At 43.3% G+C, this 14,840-nt stretch overlaps 1 protein-coding gene across 1 annotated transcript; it reads right to left on the bottom strand.

Moving 5' to 3' along the window:
• Positions 1–8,482: 8,482 nt before the first annotated feature.
• On the bottom strand, positions 8,483–10,800 carry LOC147607244 (scarecrow-like protein 30). The gene has a single exon (XM_086790655.1). It carries the CDS (start codon positions 10,646–10,648, stop codon positions 8,627–8,629), a length of 2,022 nt encoding a protein of 673 aa, XP_086646781.1. The 5' UTR covers positions 10,649–10,800; the 3' UTR covers positions 8,483–8,626.
• Between the last annotated feature and the right edge of the window lie 4,040 nt (positions 10,801–14,840).

Genomic DNA, 14,840 nt, shown 5'->3' with positions numbered 1-14,840 from the left:
TGCTTTTTTTGAAAAATGGAGGTCCTAACGCACATAAAACGCGTTTCTGGCCCAAAAAATGAAGTTCGATAGGACAGTATAGTTGCCCTATAGCTTTCTTTACTCCCGCGAAGAAAGCTCCTTAATCAGAGATCGTTTGCCGGTGCCTCCCGTAGAGCTCCCGACAAGGGTGTAGTCGCCAACACAAATAGGGAAAAGTAGATGAAGCTCTTACCCTCGTATCGCTTCCTATGCTTCTCTTGCTTGCAGCTCATAGCCCTTAGCATGAACCAGGCTCTGATACCATGAAAAGATGCAGGGGGAAGAGGGCTTGAGCTCTTGCAAGCACACACACACACTCACAAGAGAGAACACACAAGGTGAGAAGCTGAAAATCTTCTTCTTCTTCTTCACAAAACACCATATACAAAGATAAGAGTACACACAATATGAAAGGTACTCAACCAAATACATACTAGGGTTCTCTATAGTGTGAACCCAACTAAATGAGCTGGCGCTATAACTATGCCAGTCTCTAGAGTCACACAGCCTGTCATCCCACTGGCCGCATATCACCCATGATCTCACCAACCATGCCAGTGGGTGTAAGTGTGGGGCCTATCCCCCAGGTGGGTCATCAATGTCCACCGTCTCACTAGATCTCGATATCTCAACATGTGGGAGTACCTCCCCACATGTTTGTGAAGTTTAGTCACCATCGGAGCATGTTTTGGTACGATGGCATGAGAAAGAGTAGGATTTTCCAAGGCCTCTCAAGTACTAAGAGACTTGAAAACTCTGCCCTGGGAGCTCATTAATAATCCAAACATCGTCCAATGGTGACGAAACTTTGCAAGAATGTGGGGGGGACCCTTCGCACATGCTTGTAACCAAAGTTGAGTTACCTTCGGAGCATGTTTGGGTACAATGGCCTAAGCGAGATTTTCCATGACCTCTCAAGCACTAGCTGCACTTGGTTCTAAATAATACTAGAAACATTCTCCCATGATGGTGACCAAACTTTGCGAGCATGTGGGGGGAGTCCCTCCCCCCATGCTCACAAAGTTTGGTCATCATCAAATCATGTTTGGATACAATGGCCTGGGGGCATGTGGGATTTTCCATGGCCTCTCGGGAACTAAGAGACTTGAAAAATCCACAATGCATCCTAATTAATAACCCAAACATGCTCCCATGGTGACCAAACTTTATGAGCATGTGGGAGGGATCCCTGCCCACATCCGAGTAGGTTTGGATAGCATGGGGAAGAGCGAGATTTTCCATGGTCTCGAGCACTAAGACACTTGCAAAATTCTCACTCGGTCCTAATTTATAACCTAAACATGTTTTGATGGTGACCAAACTTTGCGAGCATGTGGGAGGGATCCCTCCCCACATGCTCGCAAAGTTTAGTAACCATCGGAGCATGTTTGTGTATGATGGCATTGGGAAGAGTGGGCTTTCCCATGGCCTCTCGAGTACTAAGAGACTTGAAAAATCCGCAGTGGGTTCTAATTGATAACCCAAACATTCTCCGAGGGTGACAAAACCTTGGGAGCGTGAGGGGGGGTCTCTCCCCCACATTCTTGGAAAGTTTGGTCACCATCGGAGCATGTTTGGGTATAATGGCATGGTGAAGAGAGGGATTTTTTATAGAATCTCGAGCACTAAGAAACTTAAGAAATCTTCACTGGGTTCTAACTGATAACCCAAAAATGCTCCGAGATGGTGACCAAACTTTTGTTGAAATGTCAAGCTCGTATACAGCTGGAGGATAGCACATGGGTACTGACAAAGTGACAGTATGGTAGATAGATATCGTGTGGTGTGTTTATGACTGCGTCCAGCTGGTCATGTGTGGTGTGGACATTACATTAGGTTTACTTTGTAGTGTGGACATAACACTATGTTGTGTTCTCCTTTGTGTGTGTGAGAGATGGTGACTATGGCTTCTCTCCTTCTTTATGTAGTGTGGACATAACACTATGTTGTGTTCTCCTTTGTGTTTGAGAGAGATGGTGACTATGGCTTCTCTCCTTCTTTATGATTGATGGATATGGATTAGGGTTTGCTTCTCTTGTGTGTGCTCCCTTCTACTTCTGTTTTTTATCATGGTATCAGAGCCTAGGGCTTATTAGTTGTGTTGTGAGAGTGAGTGAGAGAAGAGGGAAGAAGAAGAAGAAGCTGTGAAGATTTCCATTGAAGCTGTGGAGCAAAAGAAAGCTGTGGAGCACACACCGGCATCAGATCTGAGAGCTAAGGACCATTGGTAAGTGTAGCAAGACCTCCTCTGCGGATTGCAGTTATCAAGAGCAAGTGTAAGAGAAGATTAAAGGTGCAAAAGAAAGCAGAAAATTTCTGTTTTGAAGCTTTCATGGAAAGCTTATGAATGAATGTACTTTGGCACATGTATTTTGGGAAATGCAAGCAAAGAAGTAAAGGTCTCATGTATTTGGAAGGGCACATGTACTAGCAACTCAGGAGCAAATCATTCATGCAAAAAATTGATGCATTACAAGTGATGTGTGAAGGAAAAATTCTGGTTTTGTGAACTCCTGCAAAACAGAAAACATACCCCCCGTGGAGGATCGAGCGATTGCGGAAGCTAGAGGAAGAATTGAGCCAAACCCTTCAAGCACATGTTAGTTTAGGTCATTGCTAAGGTGCTGATGATGTCAATGAGCAATTGCCCTACTCCTACAGCCCTCTGGAACAGGCGGCGCCTTCTGGAAGAGCTTCTTGGACAGTTTGCAATGATTATGGTCTAATTCTCTCATTTGGACACCAAATTGGATGCTTTAAAGCTTGGAGTACTTAGCAAAAGTGTGATTGAGAGCAAGATAACATTTGGGGCAGCTCATTTGATGTATTTGGAGCTCATTGAACTCAATTAGCAGAGGTTTGCAGGTTTGCAGAAAGTCTGTCCAGAAACAGAGCATTATTAATTAAGGCATTAATCCTTGTCTATATCAAATTGGCCTAATTCCTTTGGTACAAGTAGAGTCCTATGAGTTGCTAAACTTTTGATTCAAAAAGTTTTGAATTTGGATAAGATTTGAAGGAGATAGAGCACTTTTAGTGAGAGGTGGTACCTGACAGATGTAGAAAAAGGCAAACCAGGGAGCTACAAAAATTGGTGGTTCTCATTCACCTTGAAGAATTTGATCAAACCCTTCTAGGATATGTTGGAGCAATGTGTTGGGAAGCCAATGCAAGTTGAATCATTGCATTTGGACAAGATCTGAAGGATTTAGAGTAATCTTTGACTGGTTACTGGCGAGGCGAGAAAAAACCAGAAAATTCAACTTTACCCCTTTTCAATTTTGATGATACAAATGAAGTTCTTATGCAACATGAAGTCATTTGTGGTGTGAATGCATATGTATAGCACATATTGAGCTTGGTTCATAATCATTTGGAGCTTTGGAAAGCATCAGGAAGAGTGTTACATCAGGGTACATCACAGGTATTCAAAATGGGAGATGGCCCAGTACAGATTGTTGGAGAGAAGCTTGACAGAACTAACTTTCAAGTGTGGAAGTTTCAAATGAAGAGTTTTTTGAAAGGCAAAGGTTTATGGAGTCTCGTGTCGGATGAAGACCCGGAGCCATTCCTACCTCCTCAACCAAATAATGCTCAGATGTTGGCTCACAAGCAATGGGTAGAGCGGTCTTCAAAAGTGTTGCATTACTTTTCAATATGTGTAATAGATGCCTTGCTTATTCACATCCAAGATGCAGATACACCGAAAGAAGCATGGGGTATATTGTGCCGTATGTATGAGACAGACACTGGTGCAAGGAAGATACAACTAAAGCAACAGATTCACAGTGTCACCCAAAGGAATAGGAGTATCCATGAGTATGTTCAGGAAATCAAGGGTTATGCAGATTCGCTATCATCAATCCATGCCCCAATGGATGATGATGATTTGGTTGCCCTCACATTGCGTGGTTTAGGCAAAGAATACAAATCTTTTGACACTTCCATCTCAGTAAGGTTGGGAGGAATGCCAGACTTTAATGAGCTTGTGTCATTGCTCATTGTGGAATAATTGAAGCTTGGACTTGGTGGTATGAGTCTTACAGGTGGTGCATCCTCGTCGAGCAATGATGAGCATGCAAGGAATCAGGCTTTTTACTCTTCTAGAGGCTTTCGAGGCAGGGGGAGATTTACCCCTCGAGGCCGTGGTGGAGGACGTGGTTGGAATGACAGGTTTAGTCAACCCAAATCAAATCAGAATTTTCAAAATTCACAATCATCATTTGGATCACGTGGTGGTCGTGGATTTCAATCCCATAGGGGGAGAGTTGGAACAGGTGCTCGTTGTTAACCCATGACGGACACATACTATGTTTTACATCATTAATTTAAATATTCTGAGTCATGGGCCGGGCTTGTCGGTACCATATGTTAAGGATGAAGGGATTGGGTGATCGCCGATGAGAGGCGCACCTTGGATATCAGTAGGATAAGGGTTAGGGTCGGCCGGCCATGTATGGGCGCCCAAGTGTGAACGGCCAAGTCACCTATATGAGTCAAATGTAACCCTAAAATCCTCATTCTCATGTGTTGTGAATACAAGAGTGCTCTTGCCTTATCTCCTTGTCTTCCTTCTCCTGCGTGTGTGAGAGAGAGAGAGAGAGAGAGAGTGAGAGAGCGATCGAGCGCACTGTGTAGCGGCACGGCGAGGCCGCGGAGAGGCGGTAGAGCGGCGAGACGGCGGCTCCTCCTTCACGGCTGCGACGCGGGAATCCTTCAAGGCGGCAGTTAAGCGGTGAGTGACACACCTTTTGCATTCTGTTTTGAGCTTGCCTTCCTGGTTGTATGCTTGCAGCCATTCGTGGCTCGCATACGGTGTTCGGCAAGTCCCCAGCTACGACCTGTGCGGCAAAAGCGCACACTGGTGGTAGAGGACGATGGCAAGGTCCTCAACAAAATTTGAATGGGATTGAATGTCACTATTGTGGCAAACTTGGACATATGGCAAAAGATTGTTACAAAAAGCAGAATGATGTGAGGAATGGAAGAGCACAACATGGAAATTATGCATCTACCAGTAACAATGATGGAAGTTCAAATCATCTTTTTGCAATGAAGCACATTATGGGGACAATGGATTCTCAGAATGCTGGAGATGAGTCATGGTATATGGATTCAGGTGCCTCAAACCACATGACATGTCATGGTGAGTGGTTTGAGAAGATGCAACCATTGGATACAAATGGTTATGTGGTCACAGGAGATGATACTCAGCATCTTATAACACATGTTGGCAGTATGCCTTTGAGGATGCATGATGGAAATGTGAAGAATATGTCAGAAGTGTTATATGTACCATCCATCACAAAGAATTTGGCATCAATAGGCCAAATGGTTGAGCAGGGACTCCAAGTAAGATTCAATGAGAATGGCTGTTTTGTGGAAGACTTTAAGCATGGCTGTAGATTGATTGCCAAGGGCAAGAAGGAAGGAAGGTTGTTTAAATTGGATGCAGGCATACCAAAATTGAGCTCAGCCATGTTTTCAAAGAGCAATGGGATTGTGCAGGACATTGACATGTGGCACAAGAGGATTGGACATGTCAATATACAGAGATTAAAGAACATGCAAACAAGAGGCATTGTCAGTGGATTGCCTAGATTCAAATATGATGGACATATGCATGTTTGTGAAGCCTGTCAGTTTGGAAAGCAGGCAAGGTTAAGGTTTCCTAGAGAAGGAAATATGAGTAACAGGCCACTTGAGATAGTACACAGTGATGTATGGGGCCCTGCACAAAACCCATCTATCAAAGGCAGTCTATACTATGTGACATTTATAGATGATTTCAGCAGGATGACATGGATATACTTTCTGAGAAAGAAGAGTGAAGTGTTGGAAAAATTCATGGATTTCAAGGCTCTTGTAGAAAAGCAATATGGCTGTTGGATTAAATGTTTGAGAACAGATGGAGGTGGTGAATACACCTCAAAAGCTTTTGAGCATTTCTTGTGGAAGCATGGGATAAGAAGACAGTTCATGCAGGTATACACCTCAGCAGAATGGTGTGGCTGAGAGAAAGAATCGAGTCATATGTGAAGTGGCAAGGGCAATGCTCAATGAAAAGAGCATGCCAGATTACTATTGGGCAGAAGCATGTGCTACTGCAGTGTATATCCTGAACAAAACACCTACAGCAGCCATTCATGGAAGCACGCCAGAGATGCGGCTTACAGGTTACAGGCCAGACATTAGACATCTCAAAGTCTTTGGATGCGTAGCTTATGTTCATGTGCCTGACGAAAGAAGACGAAAGTTGGATCCTAAGGCAGAGAAATGTGTATTTGTTGGATATGCACAGGATCGAAAGGCCTACAAATATTATAACCCTCAAACTAGACAAGTAGTCATCTCACGAGATGTGGTGTTTGATGAGCTTGCTAGTTGGTACAAAGCAAAAGATGAGGGAGTCATTGACTCACTTGAGGCTAATGTGCCTGTGAACTTGCCATCACAAGCAAGTTCTAGTTCTACTACTATGTCTGGGCCAGCAGAGCAGAAGCTGAGAGTAGCAGTATACGTCCATGGTCAGGACGTTTGAGGCATGAGAGTGTGAGCACTGGGAGTAGTGCTATGGATAAAGGCAAGAAGAAAGTCGAAGGAATTGGAATCACAGGTTATGAGTCATCTAGTTCTGAGAGTTTGGATGAGGAGCTCGGCATACCTGTTTTACGCACACCTGCTGGTGCTAGGCAGGACAGATATGTGCCCCCACATGCTAGAGTTACAGGTGTACAGAGTGACCCGCATGCATTGCGGAGATCCCAGAGAGTCAGATATCCAGTTGAAAGATTGACATATCGAGATTTTGCTATGCACTATGCATACATGACATCTATGGTAAAGCATGTGGAACCTACATGCTATACAGAGGCTATTGGAGAGCATGTATGGGAGAAAGCCATGGATGAAGAGATGGATGCTTTGGACAAAAATGATACATGGGAATTGGCTGAGTTACCTCAAGGAAAGAATGCAATTGGTTGCAAATGGGTGTATAAAGTAAAGTGCAAGTCAGATGGCAGCCTAGAGAGACATAAGGCAAGGCTGGTCGCTAAAGGATATGCACAAACTTATGGTCTTGATTATGATGAAACTTTCAGCCCAGTGGCTAAGATGGCTACAGTGAGGTCTATCATTGCACTAGCAGCACAAAAAGGTTGGTCTTTACATCAAATGGATGTAAAAAATGCTTTCTTGAATGGTGAACTACAAGAAGAGGTGTACATGGAACAGCCAGAAGGATATGTACATCCAAAATATCCGACTTTTGTTTGCAGGTTAAAGAAAGCAATCTATGGTTTAAAGCAAGCACCTCGTGCTTGGAGTGACAAGATCAGCAGATATCTTGTCAGTATTGGATTTGTGGTTGGAAATGCAGACTCTTCACTTTATGTGAAGAAGACACATGATGGTATCGTGATGATAGTCATTTATGTTGATGATTTATCATAGGTGATTATGGGAAAGGCATTGATGAGGTTAAGGCCTCTTTATGCAAAGAGGTTGATATGAAAGACCTTGGTGATTTAAGGTTCTTTCTTGGCATTGAGGTGATTAGAACAAGCAAGGGTATATGGTTGGTGCAAAGGCAATATGCACTTGACATGCTGGCAAAGTATGGTATGACAGCATGCAAACCAATGTTGACACCATTAGAGCAAAACATGAAGCTTAGGGCTGATTTGGGTGATGAGCTTGATGATATCACCATGTACAGGAAAATGGTTGGTAGCCTTATCTACATGACCATTACGAGGCCAGATCACCAGATCACCATATATAATAGGAGTGAGAATCTTACCCAAATTTTTGAAGAATATTTCCTCTAAATTATTTTAATATTCTTTTTTTAATAATACATATAGAGAGCATATAATATAGCAAAGTACCAAGAACCTTCAATAGGCCAAATTTTTATATAACTTTTTGGTGCCAAGACACGGTTTTGATGGAATGTAAGCTCAAACAAAGAACAACTTGATGGAATTAAAAGATTTGAAATTCACATTTTCTAGAAGGTTAATTATAATGGTAAATACATAATTTTATATAGAACATTTTTTTTTCACAAGACCCACACTTTTGTAAGATGTGAGGATTGTGAAAATTGTTTTCTTTCAGGCTACTACCAATGATGAAATCAGGTCTTGCCCAAAAATAAAGTTGGAGACCATTAAAGAATGCACCCCGAGGCACTCACCACAGCCCTACCTTTTGTGCATGTGCGCACATACAACGTTGAATTTCAAAAAGAGGAGCTGCTTAGAATCAAAACAAAGTGGTTTTCTTGTATTGGAAAAAAACTCCTCCTCCGGACATGTCCACCTAGAAAACCCACGTCAAATTTTGAAAATGGTTTCAAAATGGCTGCTTGAAATGTCTAATTTTAAACGTGTAAATTGACTTAACTAAGTGATTTTTGGACCATAAGTATTCTCAAATGCATGGCTATGCCACGTTTTAGAAAAGGCTCTTTTTTTTATTTTTTTACAAGCATGGTTTTTTTTTTTGAAGTTTCTTACAAATTTTCCCAAATTCATGGGAAACTGGAGAGCTCCTAATATGATTATCCATGCAAGGGCATAATATATGTGGCCTCTTGCTATTCTGAGGAAGCTGGCTTCCATGCTGAGAGAGCCTGCATAGAACGGCCCTTCCAATCCACAAGCATCGTGTTAGAATCAAGGCGCACACTGAAGTCCTTGTGGTAGAAGCTCTTCAGCACAGCCTGCGACGTGGACAAGACGGTGGGGATGGTGGGCAGCTGTTGAAAGCCAGCTCTCTGGATGCGCACCTGCCACTGCTTGTAAGTCTCGGCCCTCTGAAACCTCTCCACGCCCTCGCAAGCCACGATGTTGAGAATAGCCCGGCCCATCAGCTCCCTTTCAATCATCAGTCTCTCGGGGCTATCGCTGGACAACATGGTGTGCAGAGCGTCGAATTTATTGGAGAAATAGTAGAGTGCCTCTTTGAAGCGAGGGGCAAAGAAAGGCGAGCTGCAGGCTGCGTTGATTTCGCCACTAACCAGAAGGTCGGGGTTGAGGTTGCGCATTCGTCTTAGCAGCTTGTCGCGCGGGCTGGAGGCAACCACGCTCTCGTCTAGAAGATGGCCGAGCCTGTTGAAGCAGTTGAGCACCAGCACCTCGCCTGGTCTGACGCGGAGGGACTCAGGGTCCACATCCTCCCACTTGCTGGCAGCAATGGCGCGGAATTCGAAGGGCACGTTGTAGGTCCTGGCGTACTCCGCCAATCGCCCGCCTGTCTCCTCCACTGCCTTGCTTGGGAGCTCGATGCCTGTGATGCGCAAGAAAAGGGGTCCGTCTCTGCGATGTGCGAGCGCGCTGATTAGGCAGGGCCATTGGAAGCCGTAGAAAATGCCGTAGTCCACGATGTGGAGGCGGGATGCACCCTTGGCAACCTTCAGAATGCACTGGTTGGCGTAGTAATGCGCGAGCTTGACATAAGGGCACACCTCGAACACCATCTTGTAGCCCTTGAGCATCATCACAGCGGACGGTAGCTTCGTGTTGGAAATAGCTGCATACAGGCTGCTGCCCGTGCCGTGCATCCGTGCCTCCAGCGCCTGGTTGAAGTAGTGCGCCACGCGCTGCAGGCCGCTCCCATGTGGAGAAGCACCGTGCTGCTGGACCTCTTGCAGAATCTCGTTGGCCTTCTTTACATTCCCCTCTGCAACTGCCTTGGCGCCGCTCAGCAACAGAGCTCTCAGATCCACCGGACTGGCCAGAGCTGCATCTACCTTGCGCTTCCCGTTCGGACGACGGCCAGCTCCTGATGATAGTTCTTTCTCTCTAAGCGGCCATTCTTCATACAGCTGTGCGTGGAGTTCGGCTTTAAGATCTTCATTCCTCACAAAGGAGACATCATCTTCTACCTCAGAGCTTTCTGCATAAGATGGGCCATTCTCAACAGGCTGCCCACCGTTGCAGCCACCGCCAGCGGCAAGTACAGCTTCCTCCCAAGGATATTTCCTCCTGTTGGGCACACTTATGTTTTCCAATCCGCCACTCATCTGTCGCACAAGCTGACGTTCTGCACCATACTTGAATTGGGCATTGTGCCCAAACTTGACCCCGTCCTCACCAGAGAAGATGACGGCAGTGCCCGTCCCGCCACCACGTTTCATAGTTGGGTTGTAGGCCCAGGAATTTAGAGGGTGTTGTGGCTGGAAGCTGGAAATGGCCGTGCCAGGGCCTGAACCCAAAACCCCTTGCATCCAACCGTTCTCAACCTCTGCACCGCAGCTATAATTGTTGCTGCCAGCCATCTGATTTGAAGAGGACCAAGAAAGAAGGTTGGGGCATTCCTCACCTAAGATCTCATAGAAGCCGTTGGCGATGTGCTGGAAGTCGTCGAGGCAGTTTTGCTGCACGGGCCAGTGTCTATTTTCCATCTTCTCGTCCATGAGCATGTCGTTGATGAACTCGAGAAAAGGATCCAAAGCCAGATCCTCTTCAACGGGAGCAATGCTAGGGTGGTTTATAGTATCACCACTGCCCGTCCACAGAGGAGGCGCCATATCGATTGAAGAATCTCCGCCAACGGGGTGACTCCGGGGATGAGGCATAGCGTCGGCCCAGGAGTTGTGGTCGTTTGAGAAGGCCATGGATTCTTAAGTGCAGAGGTCAGGGCCGGAGATGGAGGTCCAGTGAGGATCAGAAAAAAGCACGGGAAAGGGATCTATGGACGCAGGGGCTGTTATTCTAGATTGAGGACCGTCTGCCCAGGAGAGCCCTGTCGACGAAAACCTGAGGGATTTTTCCATGTTCGAATCTAGAAAAAGCAGTACCAAGTGAGTCAGGGCGTAGATTTCCTGGGACCAATTCATTGCTAGAGAAAAACAAATATTTAGCAAAAAAAAAAAGTCAAGTTTTTGTGCCTTGGGCAGCCACGTGTATTACGAAACTATGTGGTGACCATATTTGCACTCACTTCTAGCTGTAAAATTTAAGCTTTAAAACTTAAATGCAGTCGAATGGGGTCATAGCTCCTAACCACAATAATATGTTGATTAATATGGATTAATATGTTGATTTTGATTCTCGCCACTCTTCAAGTCAAGAGCTTACCTTAGTGTCATTGGTCCTTGTCTTTGAGCCACAAATGTAACTTCTTTATGTGGGTGCGCTAGCTTGTCCATCGCATCCTTACTTCGTTTGTCACACCAGAATGCTCTTTTGCTATGGGGTGAAGGTAGAGCTCTCTCTCCCTAGATAGAGGCAAAAGGAGAATGTCGTTCTTGCATGGTGGTTCTCTCTCATACAAAAGGTGGGTATGGAAGAGGGAAACCTACAAATAAACCTATTCGAGCAAGCATCCATCTAGCATGCATAAACCCAATATTATATAAGCAAACAAGAGTAGAGAAGAGAAGATCTCACAAGTATTCTATTACAAGGGAATGAATGTGTATTTCTTATTGTCAGAAATAACTTATAAACAATTGACTAATTTTTATATTAGGCTAGCCAAACTTAAAAATGGTACGGCCTCTATTACTAGTCTTAAACAATATGTACACGAAGTCCTTAGACTCTCTCTATTTGACATTACGCATGTGAGATCCCTGTCCCCACCATGCGACGGATTCGGGGTACTAGCAGCGGAAGTAACACTTCATGTGCGGGGCAAGGACCCACACTCGGGGCCTCGTCCACCCCACGGATATCCGGACAAGAGACTAATCCGTCGGTTTTTCCAAAACCGAACCCAGAAAAACTTCCCTTACCCGGAAAGCACGGGCGATTCCACCAAGATAACTTTTTACTCTAACGTAGTCAAGATCATTACTGATCACGCTGATCCGACTGCACCTATAAAGATACTCGGTCGGATCAAGGAAGAAACTTGCACTTGGATCATTGGAATCAACGCTTTTTTTCCCATCAAGAGGCACAGCCGTTGATTCCTATCCATAGAACAATTACTATCCGGGATTTACTTTATCTATCATAATAACATAAATTGAGTCTCGATTTACGGATCCATCAGTCCAGCCTAACCCCATCCAATCCCATGGGTTAGCCAACCGCCCAACCATTGTAGTGATGGGATCCAATTTGGAATTTGGTTAGGTTTTGTCCCGGGTACCAAGGAAAAGAGTTCCAAGGCCCCCTAGCCGGAAGTTCATGCAAACATAAAACTAGCCACACCACTTACACACCCAATATGAAATTGCCTTTTTCTTAGCATCAGCTAACTTTAAAACAATCCTTTAATGAAACCATAGTACCACTGATCACAATCTAACACCATATTGAGGAATATGGAAATTTCTCATAAGTTTGGGACACGTGGTCAAAACTTTGGATTTGCCATAACTTGAACACCATTACTCCAAATTGTGCACTTTAAAGCTTAATAGATCCCTCTTTTCAAGCGCTTTCCAATGATAGGTCACATGATAGGGTTTTGAGAAACTTATAGACATGTTAATCGGGTCCCACCTTTTTAATATTACAAAAATGGGACTTGGGAGATTCCCAAACTCACGAATATAGTGTTATTACAAAAATGGGACTTGGGAGATTCCCAAACTCACGAATATAGTGTTATCTTCCAATTTATCCGGTTGATTCATAATTTCCCATCATTCCTTCATCAGAGTATCTATGGCATCATTGGCAACTAGAACGCTCACCACCTGTCCATACAGGGGCCTTTTCAATAGTTCCTAGCTCATAATACTCGAAAATATAATCACTTATAAAAATCAAGATGGACTCTCGTTGAAGATCAGCAAGATCAACCAACAGATCCATATAAAGAGCCATGGACTCATCCATTGAAGACCAGCAAGGTCAATCAACCAGATCCATGCCCGGTTTCACAAAACAACTCTTACTCCTTGTTCCAATATCTTCCTCGACGCACACGTGGGTATCCTAGGCGACCTAGAGCCCGAGCACCGTATGGTCAGCACCCTCTAGGATCCTTCGCAGGTGACCTAGCGCTTCACTCATAGGCCGCTTCCTTGGTCCCTCATCCACCGTACCGGAAGCTCACCATTTTAATTGAACCGAGGCTGGTCAAGACCTCGGCCGACCTTGCTACGTGAGACGTCCTCCATTGACTCTCCATCAGCAGTTGCAACTTTAACAGTTAGGTCTCCACGACCTTAATCACAAGACGATCAAAATGCTTCCCCAGCATTCTTGACATAAAACAGCCATTGACTCTCCATCAGCAGCAGTTGCAACTTTAACAGTTAGGTCTCCACGACCTTAATCACAAGACGGTCAAAATGCTTCCCCAGCATTCTTGACATAAAACAGCCATTTACAAACAGCATTTACAAATACAGTTTATAAATACAGTTTACAAATACATTTACAACAGTTTACAAATACAGTTTCTATATTAACTCTCATTTTTTCACATTATCCCTCATTAATCCACATTACTTATTCCACATTCCATTTATATATGTACTCATCCAATCACATCATTTTCTATCTCTTCACTTCAGATTCCTTCACATCACATATCATATATTCACATCCATATCCACATCCACACCCATACATCCACACCCACATCCATACATCCACATCCACATCCATACATCCACACCCACATCTACATTCACATCCATACATCCACATCTACATGCTTACCTCCATTTTCACATCCTCATTTATACATCCACATCCCGTATCCACATTCATACATACACATCCATATCCACACCCATACATACATACACACCCATATCCATATCCATACATCCACACCACATCCACTATCACGTCCTCATTCATACATCCACATCCACATACATACATACATCCACATCCACATTCCCATTCACATCTATACATCCACATCTACATCCACATTCACATCTATGCATATACATCTTCATGCATACATCTACATCCACATTCACATCTGTGCATATACATCTTCATGCATACATCCATTTTCACATTCATACATCCACACTCCCATCTCCACATCCACACATCCACATACATACATCCATTTCCACATTCCCATTCATATAACCCCATATGCCTTCACATCTAATCTTTTACATCACATCCATTCTCGCCCTATCACAACCCATATAATCTTATCCTATCACATACACTTCTTACCTCATCCCATACACATCTTAATTCATCTTATCACCTCCTAACTTATTTCATAAGCATCTTATCATCTCTTATCACATCTTATACACCTCTTATCATATCCTATCACATCTCATTTCTATTTATAGAATACAAGAGAATTCTTATATTTGATATAAGATTTCTTTACACATTTATTTATGCATAAATTCCATTTAAGGAGATTAATACTTTCGAAGTAAAAATCAATCTTTTTTGCATCTTCCTATGCATAAATTCATTTTAAATGAAAATGACACTTTTGAATTAAAATTCAATCTTTTATGCATCTTCCTATGCATGAATTCAATTTAGATGAGAATGACACTTTTGAATCAATCTTTTATGCATCTTCCTATGCATAAATTCAATTTGGTAGGAATTACACTTTTAGAATAAAAGAATTTCTCTTATGCATCTAAGTTATGCATAAAATCCCTTTATGATGAAAATCACACTTTTAGTATAAAAAGAATATCTTTTATGCATACTTCTATGCATGAAATCCAAATATGATAAAAGTAACACTTTTATAATAAAATAATCAACTCTTATGCATACTTCTATACATGAAATTCAATTGTGATATAAGTAACACTTTTATAATAAAATAATCAACTTTTATGCATACCTCTATGCATGAAATTCAATTGTGATAAAAGTAACACTTTTATGTTAAAATAA

This window comes from Cibotium barometz, chromosome 55 (assembly GCF_041138505.1).
Source record: "Cibotium barometz isolate CiBa-2024 chromosome 55, ASM4113850v1, whole genome shotgun sequence".
NCBI lineage: Eukaryota > Viridiplantae > Streptophyta > Polypodiopsida > Cyatheales > Cibotiaceae > Cibotium > Cibotium barometz.
This window is presented reverse-complemented; position numbering and strand designations above follow the sequence as displayed.